Here is a 12,458-nt window from a genome sequence, read left to right on the forward strand (position 1 = left end):
ATGCCTAAATCTTATCACTATTTTGGGGATTGTTTGTTATTGTTTAGTGAAGCCGAAATGCCCAGTGAAAAGAGGAGGATTCAGGAGAGAGAGAGACAACTAAAGGAGGCAGCAAAGAGCACATCACTACCCTGTCTGAAATCCGAAATCAGTGTGGTCAAGAGCGGCTGTCTGACCTCCTCCTGCTGTCCATAGAGAAGGACATACCAATCGACAGAGGTTCTGAAGGCTTCTCTTTTGAAGCTTTGCATTTTTAATATGTCAATTTGGAGAAACTTATCAGTGACTTTATAGGATGTTGTTTAATTATGTTTGTGTTCATGTTATGTTCTTCTTCAAGTCATGTTTTTCTGAATTATCGTTAGTTAGTTATTTCAGTGTTTTGCTTATTTGTATTAATATATTAATAAAGACCCTTTTATTCTCAGTCCTTCATATAGCCTGCCCTTTTTTCAGGTCGGAGCTGTTGTAAAAAGAGTTCCTAAAATCCCTACAGGATTACTGCTACATCAGGGAAACATATCAGCCAAACCATTGAATTCAGTATTTGAGCTTCAAAATGCTCATCCTGAGATAAACCAAGGTTGTACTTTTGTACTCCGCACTCGATTTTGGATGACATTATGTTCATGCAATCCAAACCTTAGGATAGATTTTATAATTCCAATATTTTTATTGCCAGCTTTCCAATTAACAGAGATTTCACAAAAAATGATATATCCAGAGGTGGATGAGAAATAATGCCCAAATAGATACAACTTTCAGTCAACAAACAAACAACAAACAGCTTGTTCCTCCCGCACACCCACACCCCTTCTCTTACAAGTCTGTCAACCATACCCGACTTAGGGGTCTTCATCAGTGCTCTGGATCCAGCCGATCGGTTCCATTGCACAAGAAGCCTGGGGCCCGGTTAAAATAGCCCCAGCCCAGTGTGTTGAGTGTAGAGGCAACAGGATAAGATGGCCGTCAGAAGGGTGACCATGACGATCAAAACATTCTCCGTCCAGAGGCAGTGATCCAGCTTCTGTTCCAGGCGCCTGGATCCAGCCAGAAGTTTCAGCAGCTACACACAGCATTGAGAAGGGCTTTTAAAAAGTCAAACCACTGCAGTTTTAGCTACAGTAGGTCAACCTTAATCACAGCTCGCGTCTCAAAAGGGACTCACAGGCCAGAGGGAAGAACCCTTGAGAAGGAACACAGAACAGAGGTTCCTCCTTTAAGGGGCATAAGGCATTAAGGTGCCACAGGCGCTTATGTCGCATGAAAGAAGACTAAAGGTCTCTTTTTTAGCAAGAAAGTTTTACAAGATAGTATTTAGAGGCAGAAAGTAAAAGGTTTTAGTATTATAATACACAACATGGTTCTTAACCATGCAGTGCCTCTTAAACCAATCTGGAGGGCCCGTTACCATAGTGTGCGTGTCCTGTTGGCCGCCAGTGCCGTTAGTTAGGTCTGCGTGGGGGTTGGTGGTCTGGATGTGGGCGGGTTTAACACCTTGAAGAACTTTACACTGTAACCTGGGGAAAGGGAAATGCAAAAAGGCCAATCAAAATCTGTGCAAAGATCGAAAAAAAATACAGAAACTTGACAATTAAAAAAAAAAAAAAAAGGTAGAAACTCTTTCCGAATACTCAATGCCAATAATATAATTATTCATAAAATAAAGAAAACACTGCAAATGTTCCTCCTCGTCCTCAGGGGAAGCCGCCCTCACCTGTGCTCCATCACTTTAGTCTTGGGGATGTCCTTCCAGAACTGGGCCAGGTCTTGGTTTTCCCCGGCAACGGCCTTCTCCATCTCAGCGGCCATTACTAGGAAGCGGTCCTGAGGAGAGGCCTGGGAGCCTGAGACAGCCAATCACAGTGAGGGGAAATCTCGGAGAGCAAACCGTAGTAGCAGTACAGCATTTGAATTTTTTTGTGTTCTTACACTCAATCTGCTACTTATCTATCCATCAAACTCTAACATGCAAGCATGTAGGATTAATTGTATAGTCACACATGATTTCAAGCATGGCTCCTTAACTTGTATGCAAGGGAGTATGGGCCTTATTCACCTAGCAACCATCTTGGTTCTGAACGCTAGCTTGGTGGGGAACTGAACGCAGAATTCTTCATTAACTTCCCCAACTCCGCTAGCGGTCAGAACCAAGATGACCGGTAGAGGGCGGAGAGATCTACCTCCATGCAGTGAGACCATAATCTCCACGCTGGAACCCGGATCCAGGACACCACTGCTGGGCTTCACCCTGTAGTTGTCTGGGGCCGTGGTACGAACCTTGACACAACATATCCAGGTGCACAGTAAGAGTTATGTTAAAGGGATAGACTTACAGAGTAATGTACGTCAAGTGTTTAGCATGTAGCATTGTTTATTGCCGTTACACATAATACAATAAAGAGTCTTTGTCTTATTATTAAGGCGAGACTCACCTTATAGGCCACCGGGTTTTTGGGGATGTTCTCAAGAAGGATGACACATCGTCGGTCACCCATTGACTGGCCGAAGCACAGTTCCCGCCCTGGGCTGAGAAAGAGAAGGCACAACTGTGATCGTCCAAACCCGTCGCACAACAAGGTCAGCGGTCATCGCTAGGAAGAAGCCAACGCTACCTGAAGCGGAGCAGGGAGCCTGTGATGGTGGTGGTGGTGGGTCGTCTGGGGGGCCTGGCCCTGGAGTCGACGTCCCCCTCCTCCATACATGGCGGGTAGGGACACACAGACACACACTCATGATCCCACACAGCTACAGCGGGGGATGGGAACGTACGCGCACAGGTATGTGGAACCCTTTGTGCTCAATTGGTCTTCAGCTTGCATACAAAACTTTGATATTTATGAAAACGTGCATTTGAAATACATTTCTGGCACTTGATGTAAACGCTTTTTGTATACTTCAAAATAGGATTTATGTAGCGACTTACCTTAAAAAAGTCTTTGTCCTCGAGACTCACTTGTTCAGAGTTCACCTCGACTCTGCATAGCCACCCCCTCCCACCCCTCCTACTTATTGTATGATGTACGCACTTATTGTATGTCGTACAATGTCAAAAAAATATAGTACTTGGTTGTTTAGAATCTTATCCTATCTATCTTTGTTGTCTACGTGGAATGGGTTAACCTAGCAATTGTAAGTTCTTGGCACTTAGAATTGTTGGTTCTTTGAAGATCCTTACTGTACCGACAGTGAAAAAGTGTTGTTTTTCCTTCTGAGAAATGTACTTATTGTAAAATTGTCGATTTAAATATAAGAGTCCCTGAATATAAATGAATTCCCTGAATATAAATGAAATACAAGACAAAATATAGACCCCAGACTATTTCATATTCATAAAGCATATAATAAAGTATATGATCATAATAACGGGTTTTTAAAAAAACATGGTGTGTTGTCATAGTTGTCTCATCATAGCGATCAAGCTATTATAAATCCCTGTTTTGCAACAAGAAGGCTTTGATTCCAGTGCTTTATCACAGAGGGGGATGCAGTTCAGTGGTAGAGCGCATGCTTTGCATGTATGAGGCCCCGGGTTCAATCCTGCATCTCGTGTGTTTGCCAGCCCACATTAATAAACCCCTTTAGGCAAGTTTCTTCTAAAATTCATGCTGTTAACACAATGGTTACTAGATTTTCAGAAATAAAATAAATAAATATAATGAATAAGTGCAGTACGCTGCGGTGCCATTCTGTTTCCACAGACCTTCCTGAGCCGTGGCTCCGGGTCGGCCGTCTCCTTGACCCCCGCCTCCCCCTGGCCCGACTCGGACAGCGGCGGCTGGAAGTCGTCGTCTGGCAGAGGAGGGTAACTGTACTCGAAGACATCCTGCAACACAGCCAAAGACACGGGAACGTTATTCCAAACTATCTCACTGCTACAAAACATCCCATTACATTTGCATTTACTATCAGGGCATTTAACACGTGACGTTTTAATCCAAAGCCAATAACAATAAGAACATTGGTCAGAAGAAAGAAACAATATATCACTGTCAGTACAGTAAGGCTGTTCATAAAAACAAGTGCTAAGCATTTAAAATTGCTTCCTCATTAGCCAGTAAGCACTCTAAACATTGTTGTGGAGGACTTGTTCACATAAAGAGATTGTTCTGAGGGTTGAATGAATTATGAATGACCCGTCCCCCAGTAGCCCAGACCCCGTGTCCTCATGGCAGCGGGCGGGGGGGCGTACCATCCCACCCATGTGCAGGGGGAGCTGCTCCAGCTCGATGTAGGTCTGCACGTCGTGCCGCGTCACAAACTTCAGCTTGTCGATGGCGTCCGGCCCAAGCCAGGACTTCACAATCTTCCATGCCGCTGAGGGGGACACACACACACACACACACACACACACACACACACACACACACACACACACACACACACACACACACACACACACACACACACACACACACACACACACACACACACACACACACACACACACACACACACACATTTTTATGAGTACATCAGGGATATACTAATAAAGCCTATAAACAAAAAAAACAGGGTGTGTTGTCATAGTTCTTCAGCAGTGAAGGGCATAGAGCTATTGGAGGGTTTTTACTCATGGGGCATTATTGCATCAAGCCGTTTTATAAATGCATGAAATTCAATACCAAGGAACCCACCCCCCCCCATTAAACACACCCAACTGTCAAAGAACAGCTGCCGCTCGGTGTGCGGCGTTCAGAGTCTCCACGACACTCACCGTTCATAATCCATGGCAGCTCAAATATGAGGATTTTAGCTGGGAACAAAACCAAAAAATATAGATAAGTACAAAACAGCTGGGTAGTATTAATTCAAAAGGTAAACGGATGATTCTGGAGCTGTGTGAATGTTGTCTCATGAGGATCAACACCTACCCAGCAGTCTGGGGTAATACACTTGAAAGCAGGTGATGAGGAACCTCAGGAACTCCATGTCCTGGGAGGGAAACAGGTGTTTGGAGAAATCTCAGCATGAAACACAACACAAGTGGGATATACAAAGCGCCAGGAAACTCTTAGCTATGACGTTACTCAAATGGCACTCTCTACCAAACATAATTAACAATCACTGACAGTTTCTTATATCAAGTAGATTTCCATATACAGTGATGTGATAAAGTTAAACAAAATAGAGAAATACCTTGGCAAACTAACCACGACAAACTTAGAAACCCCTATGATTCAAGCGACACTAAATATTACTCGTTCACGCTCATTAAAATTATTTGAAGCAACTAAAAGATAAAATCCCAAAAGTGTCACGATGATAGTCCCTGGCTGCCGCTTACACCTTTACATTACATTTAAGGCATTTAGCAGACACTTCTATCCAAAGCGACTTACAATAAGCACATTTTTCAGAAGAAGGTGAAACAACAATATATCGCTGTCGGTACAGAAAGGATGTTGATAGAACCAAGTGCCAAGCACTAACAATCACTAGGTCAACCCATTCCCTGTAGACAACAAAGATAGCTAGGATAAGACAGCCTTTATGGGTCGTAGGTATATGTTAAACATGCATTTCCTCATTTATATAATGCTCCTCTAAAACTTTTCCCAACTTTTTTGATTTGTGCAAATGTACCAAAGTGCGTTGGCAATTTGAGTTTCCCCATACTACACTGGGTTGACTCCTCCGCTCCTCTTTTAAAACCACGCAACAGGGGGTAGGCCGGGGTGCCTCATCCAAACAAAACAGGAGGTCACAGAAGGGAGTCTCACCACGTTGCCCAGGCCGGACTCGGACATGTCGAACACGGTGGTGAGCAGGGCGCCCGGCTCGTGCCTGACGAAGCGCTCCAGCCAGAAGGCCAGGTACCTTTTCTTCTCCTGCAGCGTACGGCTATCCTTTGCCTGGAGCTTCAAGCGGAACCAGACTGACGCCACAAACAGATTAGTCCTGGCCCTGACATCCACAGGACAGAGGTTCTCGACATAAATTCATGGAGTCAAAGCACCAACAGGGACAGGGGTTCTTATCAGCGTGCAGTGCCAGTGTGCAGGGTTATGGGTTCTATTCCCTGGTCGACTTAATGTATTCACATCCCAAAAGGGATAGGGTTACCCTGTGTATCAAATTGTCAATGTCTTCCCCCAAGGAATCCACTAACCCCAGACCAAACTCCAGGCCATACAAAAACTGATTATTTAAATACATATTTCTGTAAATTGCCCAGCATTTCTGCACTAGAATCAATCCTGGCTGGTACCTCTACAGCGACTTGTACTTAATTCTACTCCTCTTGTATTGTTGCTGATTTTGAGGGTTAGGCATGTGTGTGGTAGTTGAGGGACAAAGCCTAATAATTTCCTCTTATGTTTTTATAAATAATTCTGATTCTCTTAGTAATTCTGATTCTGATTCAGTATTGTAGGGTTCTTTGGCGCTTTTATATTAGCAGAAGACAAGCGTGTCGCAGGCTCCTAGATAAATAGGGAGAGAGAAATTTGTCATTTCAAAAAACCCACACAGCTTGTTGCCGTCTTTGTCGTAGCCTCGGAAATAATGCATCCCGGCCTCCAGGAAGGACTTCTGGAGATTGTCCTCTGCGATGTCTGGCGAGGGGAGCACACACAGAAACATGGGTATGCAAAACAAAGCACATACCACTCCAATGTTGACCGCTGTAAACCATGAACGCCATCAGGGCCAAAAGGGCACAAGTTCCTGGTCACTTAAAGTACTTAGATAGCTAGGATAAGATGCTACACAACTGTGTTGTATACAGGGAATGGGTTAATCTAGCGATGTTAGTACTTGGCGCTTGGTTCTATGAACATCCATACTCTACCAATTAATTCATTTTTAATTAGTTTTATTGTGTGACAATGTTTATATGTGAAGCACGTCGAGTCTGCCTTATGTATGAAAAGCGCTTTATAAGTAAAGTTGCCTTGCCTACCAACAGCAATATATTGTTTCACCCCCTTCTTACCAATGTAATTATTGCAAGTCGCTTTGCATAAAAGTCTGCTAAATGCCCTCAATATTAATGTAAAAGTAAGTTCCATGGGTCCCTGAGCGACAGACGGAGGCTGACGCATCAGTCACATGGAGTCTGCCCATTGTATCTTCAACAGTAGACCCTCTATACTACTTTACAGCCAGTCCCATTGTCAACCTCTCAGTGTCAACATTTTGTTGACGTCGCTCATACATTAGAAGTATGCACTTGGTTTACTGTTCTGACTAAGACAGCGCAGGGTAGCATATAGCTTAATGATATAGCCGATGAATGAATTTCATCGGCTGTGAACCAAATACCTTGATTCAGTAAAAAGCTTTTGATTAGGCTACTCTAAAGATCAAATCTCTGTCTGTCTGTCTGTCCATGTGTTTGTGTTATGGCTACAGCACCATTGACGCTGAACTCATTTCTCCATTGTAGGCTTTCGTCAATAATTTTCACGGTGTCTGCCACGACGTGACGTTTGGCCTCCAGGTAGCTCGCCACAAAGCCATCATCCTCCCAGAGCCGCTGCACGTCCACGGGCTGGTACCGGCCCGAACACTCTGGAGTGCACGAAAAGTTACATGCGTTACGCACAAATACACATTCATACATACATATACAAAATCTCATACGTCATGCAGGCGGTCATCATTGTAAGCCAAACATGTGTATTTTAATTATATTTAGTTAACCTTTATTTATTCAGGGAAGGCCATTGGGAGCAGGCTCTTTTTCAATGACCCCCAGATTACAACACACAAATAAAAACAGAAGTACAAAATGACAATAGATATTAACAGACGGTCAAACAACCAGAACAACATTTCTACATATAAAAAATGCAATGGAACGATTGGGAAAGCTATTTAAAACCCGAGCAATCTTTATTTGATGAGATTTCGACCGTCCCCTTGAACGTCTCAATTGAAACATTCTGAACTCGTTCTGGGAGCCAGACAATACACTAAATGGATTCAAATAGGCTACGAATTGTTTAATTATGTTAACGTCCGACATTTGCATAAAAAATATTAAACATGCCTAACCTGGATCGTACTCCGAGCGAATCCTCTCTCGCGTTTCTTCAATCTTGTTTAGCATGGACTGTACAAAACAAACAACCACAACAACTACAACAGACAAGCAGCACTCTTAATAAAACAGACATCAACCCATGCGGGTGCACAGCTCTCATGATCCAGACAGTGGCGTGCGTACCTCTGGTGTCTCGGACGGGTCCAGCTCGAAGGCCATGCTGGAGGGGAAGGTCTCAATGGATGATATGATCCTCTAGTGGTCGACGCGTCTCCCGGAGGAGCAGCTCTGCGCTACGGAGCCAAAGCACCAGGATGACATCAACCAATCCGTCAAACAATCAATCAGTGACATTCCGTGTTTGGTGATATGTTAAGAAATGCGCGAGATGAGGAAACGTCTGGAGGTATTCATTTTCAATTAGGTTTTTGTTACTGGTGCACCTGGGGGACAGATGACGTCATCAGCCAGGTGACGTGTCACGTGAGTGAGGGTTATCGCCTCTATGGCAAGCCGAATTGTCATTTATTAACGAAGTTTGACTATCCGGAATTTACATTGTAGATATCAACAACTTCATTCAAGATATCTGTAATGTAGGCCTAGTTGTGACTAGTGGTGCCGAGATGATGCCTCATGAAACGTCAAAGCCTCAAAGCCAGATGAACCACCAAAGTGGTTCGTGCTCGAAGCTTCAAATGAGTACGCTAGGGACATCTAGTGGTGAATGAAATTATGACAACCCAACCCAAAATGTGATTTTTGCTTCGTGTGCCGATACAACATTAAATCATTTGAGAATTGAAGTCATTTCAATGATACATGTGTGTGAGTGTGACATTCATAAAATGGCACAGAGCTCATGCTAGAAAAATAAATCATTGGCAAAAGTGTGTCTTAACAGACGCTTTTATCCAAAGCGACTTACTTCGGTAAATACACACATTGACACACCGACGGCAGAGTCAACCTGCAAGGCGACAGTCAGCTGTCAGGAGCAAAGTGACAGGGTCACAACAACACTGAGCTAGGAGGAGCTGGGGATTGAACTAGCAACCTACTGGTTACAAGTCAACTGCTCTACCTCCTGAGCTAAGCCGACCCACACTGCATGATAACTGAGAAGGACTGACTAATTTAATAGCCATTAAAGTGTTCTGGACAGTGGTTATTGAAACCTTATTGGGAGCAACTAGATGAAAATGCTCCCAAACAGGGGAAAACCTTCTCTTTTTGGCAACTCCATGATGAATAATGAACGTGATGTTTCGATTGATACTACAGAAAATGCAATGCTCAAACTACTACGATCACAGACTAGTGGTATATTGAATATACCACAAGGTTGTGATCGTATACGGGACATCTTTATAGTCGAAATCTCCCGCCAATACTGAACCCATATTTCGAAGCAGAAGTCCGAGGCGAAGCCTCGAACGTCACACCCTACGTCATTTCGCCAACGTGAATCCTACTCGAAGCGAGCTTCGCTGGGGAGGAGCCGAGATACTCGACACACGCCTCGATGCCTCGACGCAAAACGTAACATCACTAGTTGTGACTAGTCGAAACGACAGTAAGAGATATCTGTAATGTAGTTTTGACTTGTCGAAACGACAGTTAGAGATATCTGTAATTCAGTTTGACTAGGCGAAACTGAATTACAGATATCTGCAATGACTTCACAGAAAACGACATTCAACTCGTCACACCTTAAATGACAATTGCAGATATCTGTAATTCAGTTTCGCCTAGGAAGAATGAAAGTTAAAGATATCTCAAACGTCATTTGAGTGTTGGGCATTACGTTTTAGATATCCAGAAATACGTAATTTCCCCTTGCCGCCATAATGAAAGAAGAAGTGGGTTCATTTCCGAATGGAATAAGAAAGGAGCAGTCATGGCGTTGGCTGTGATCGAAAACATCACGAGAAAATGCCATGAAATTGAACAAGCCCACACACAGGGGATGTGTGGAGAGAGAGAACGTCGTTGAAAGCTGTCAAAGAAATCTTGGAAGAATTGAATATTTGATATCACCGGAGACCAACAACGAACTCAAACGCTGTTTGGCTGAACAGACAAATCTAGTTGGCACACATTTCCAGGCTAGGGAAGACCGAAGTTTCTCTCTCGGGCGCATTCGGAGCAAGGTACGTTTTATTACTCTGTTTTCTGGGAATAATTGACGCAAGCAGAAACCATCGTTTTTTCGTTTTGACAAGAAAACGAAAATCTAAATTTCAGTTTGTTTATTCGTTTTTTGGTTCTTACTGAGCGAAACGAATTTACCACTCAATATCTGGTTTCCGCCGGTGGGCGGGTCCTCTTATTGGCTAGCGTGCTTCATTGCCCTGTGCTCTTCATAATAACAGTTCTTCCGTTTGATAATGTCGACAAAAATATTACTGTATTATAGACACTAGCAGACACAGAGGACAACACCACCCACAGTCAAGACTGACACGGCTTCAAATAACAATAATAGTATTCATAATCATTTGAAAATGAGAATTTATGAAGTTATGATAACTTCAGTGCAGTTGATGTTTAGCCACAGTTAATACATGCAGAGCAGACCTGAGATCGCTGGCTGCTGATTTCCTCACAGCCTGAGAGCTATGAGGAATACAAGTGATCACAACACATTTCTGACAGCTGAAAATTGCGCATTTGTTGACCTTTATCCATTTAAAGTAAACAAATATTTTTTTCTTGTTGAAAGATATTTTATATTGTTTTCATATTATTATTTACTGATGGTGTTTACAGAATGCGAGTGCGTGTTATATTGAAAGCGAGGCTGGGTGTGCCTATGAACATAGTGAAAAACATTAAAAAACCTTAAAAAACAGTGAGTTTTTTAAGGTGCTGTACAAGCAAATCATATTGTCTACTCTGTACAGTGACAGGGAGTGTAAAGTAACCTACTTCATTCAATATCGAATAGGCCTACTGTAGCCTACACTATGTACAAATGGTTTTGCTCATGGCAGTTGTGACAGTCATTTTAACGTGTCAGCAGGCAAGCGTCACTCATTCCAGGATGCATTATGCGTTGTCCTATAGCCAACCCAGTCTCACCAATATGCGTACAGATCGCACGGTTTGACACTTTCAAAATGCTTGCAGTACATACGCCAAATGACCATTTCGCGTGCATATGATACGGAAAACCCAGCATTAACTACTGTGGAGGGCGGATACGTCCATTTCGCGTGCATATGATACGCAAAACCCAGCATTAACTGAATGGGAAATGCAATATTTTAGGACAGTTTCACCATTAAACGTGTTTCTAATGACATTTCTAGCGAGAAATGTACTTTTCCCTTGAATAATCTTCAGTCAGTGAATGTGTATGATCTTTATTAATCTTTATTATCTGAATGGGAAATGCAATATTTTAGGACCGATTCACCGTGAAACGTGTTTCTAATAACATTTCTAGCGAGAAATATACTTTTTACTTGCATAATCTTCAGTCAGTGATTGTGTCTGATCTTTAGTTTTATAGTTATTAGGAAGATTTTATCGGCTCGCTCGCATGTTTCAACAACGTCAGGTTGTTAGGGACGCTGCTTTCGCTAAACTAGCAACTCACGTGTTTCCTGCGTTTGTGTTATTAAACCGTTACTTTATGTAACTTTTAATGATATCATCTTGTTAGAAACACGTATATCTGAGAGCCAACCCAGTCGCAAAAAGCATACGTTGACAGTGTACGTTTTCGTAAACACTGGATTACGTCGCATTTCTACATAAAATAGCGTGGTATACACACACACACACACACACACACACACACACACACACACACCACACACACACACACACACACACACACAGCTAAATAAATAAATAAATACTAAGGCAGAATAAAGAATAAATTAATTCATTATCATTCAACTTCAACATGTGTTATTACAGTATAGTGGTGGAGGGATGACGTATGTTGGCCAACCCGGAAGTGAGCGTCGCCCTGGGTTCCCTTGACAAAAAGCCAACGGGTTTTTCCATTTGATTTTGGATTATTGCCGAAAAATTAGCATCTTTGAAGCACCTCCTCAAAAACTGAAAATACATCTAGTGTACACTAGATGTACAACCCTACTGTCCACAAGCATCACCCCCCCCCTCCCCATATGGATTTGGAGAATTGTTGCCACGTCCCAGTATCATATGAAAGAGGGCATTCAATTACTACAATGATCAATTAGGAGGCCGAAGCCCTAAAGGAAGTGATGCAATAGGTGACTGGGTCGACAACATTTAAGTAAGCTTTACTTTGAGGTCTCTTATATATATCAAAGGGGGTCTCAAAGGACGCATACGCTTCAACCTGTGGCTCCAGCCCTACAGGAAATGACTCAGCAAGTGCTCCATCTCGTTGCACCTGCACCCAGCGGCTCGCTTGCAAGATTTTGGCCTGAAGTTCTTCCCAGACCTACACCCTAGCCATCCAACA

At 43.0% G+C, this 12,458-nt stretch overlaps 1 protein-coding gene across 3 annotated transcripts; it reads right to left on the reverse strand.

The window, feature by feature from the left end:
* Positions 1–631: 631 nt before the first annotated feature.
* LOC130401588 (motile sperm domain-containing protein 2-like) lies at positions 632–8,466 on the reverse strand. 3 transcript variants are annotated; one of them, XM_056605487.1, is made up of 15 exons: positions 8,174–8,466; positions 8,002–8,059; positions 7,360–7,515; positions 6,471–6,557; positions 5,724–5,878; positions 4,875–4,935; positions 4,718–4,756; positions 4,193–4,317; positions 3,704–3,826; positions 2,616–2,695; positions 2,436–2,529; positions 2,184–2,280; positions 1,718–1,847; positions 1,412–1,520; positions 633–1,066 (listed from the first exon to the last, which is right to left on the reverse strand). In XM_056605487.1, the coding sequence occupies exons 1-15, from the start codon at positions 8,207–8,209 to the stop codon at positions 914–916; spliced, it is 1,503 nt and encodes a 500-aa protein (XP_056461462.1). In that variant the 5' UTR covers positions 8,210–8,466; the 3' UTR covers positions 633–913. The 3 variants fall into 3 exon arrangements, with proteins under 3 accessions (XP_056461616.1, XP_056461462.1, XP_056461546.1); XM_056605571.1 differs by having other exon boundaries at positions 8,002–8,085; XM_056605641.1 differs by lacking the exons at positions 8,002–8,059; positions 8,174–8,466 and having other exon boundaries at positions 632–1,066; positions 5,724–5,907; positions 6,471–7,453.
* Positions 8,467–12,458: the final 3,992 nt, after the last annotated feature.

This window comes from Gadus chalcogrammus, chromosome 1 (genome assembly GCF_026213295.1).
Source record: "Gadus chalcogrammus isolate NIFS_2021 chromosome 1, NIFS_Gcha_1.0, whole genome shotgun sequence".
NCBI lineage: Eukaryota > Metazoa > Chordata > Actinopteri > Gadiformes > Gadidae > Gadus > Gadus chalcogrammus.

Excerpts from the sequence above, each read along its gene's own strand:
- LOC130401588 (XM_056605487.1), bottom strand. The coding sequence starts at position 8,209 with ATGGCCTTCGAGCTGGACCCGTCCGAGACACCAGAG. Across the intron at positions 5,879-6,470 it reads CAAAGACGGCAACAAGCTGT|TCTGGTTCCGCTTGAAGCTC; the intron begins GTGGGTTTTTTG and ends TTGTGGCGTCAG. Across the intron at positions 1,521-1,717 it reads ACTAAAGTGATGGAGCACAG|GTTACAGTGTAAAGTTCTTC; the intron begins GTGAGGGCGGCT and ends CCCTTTCCCCAG.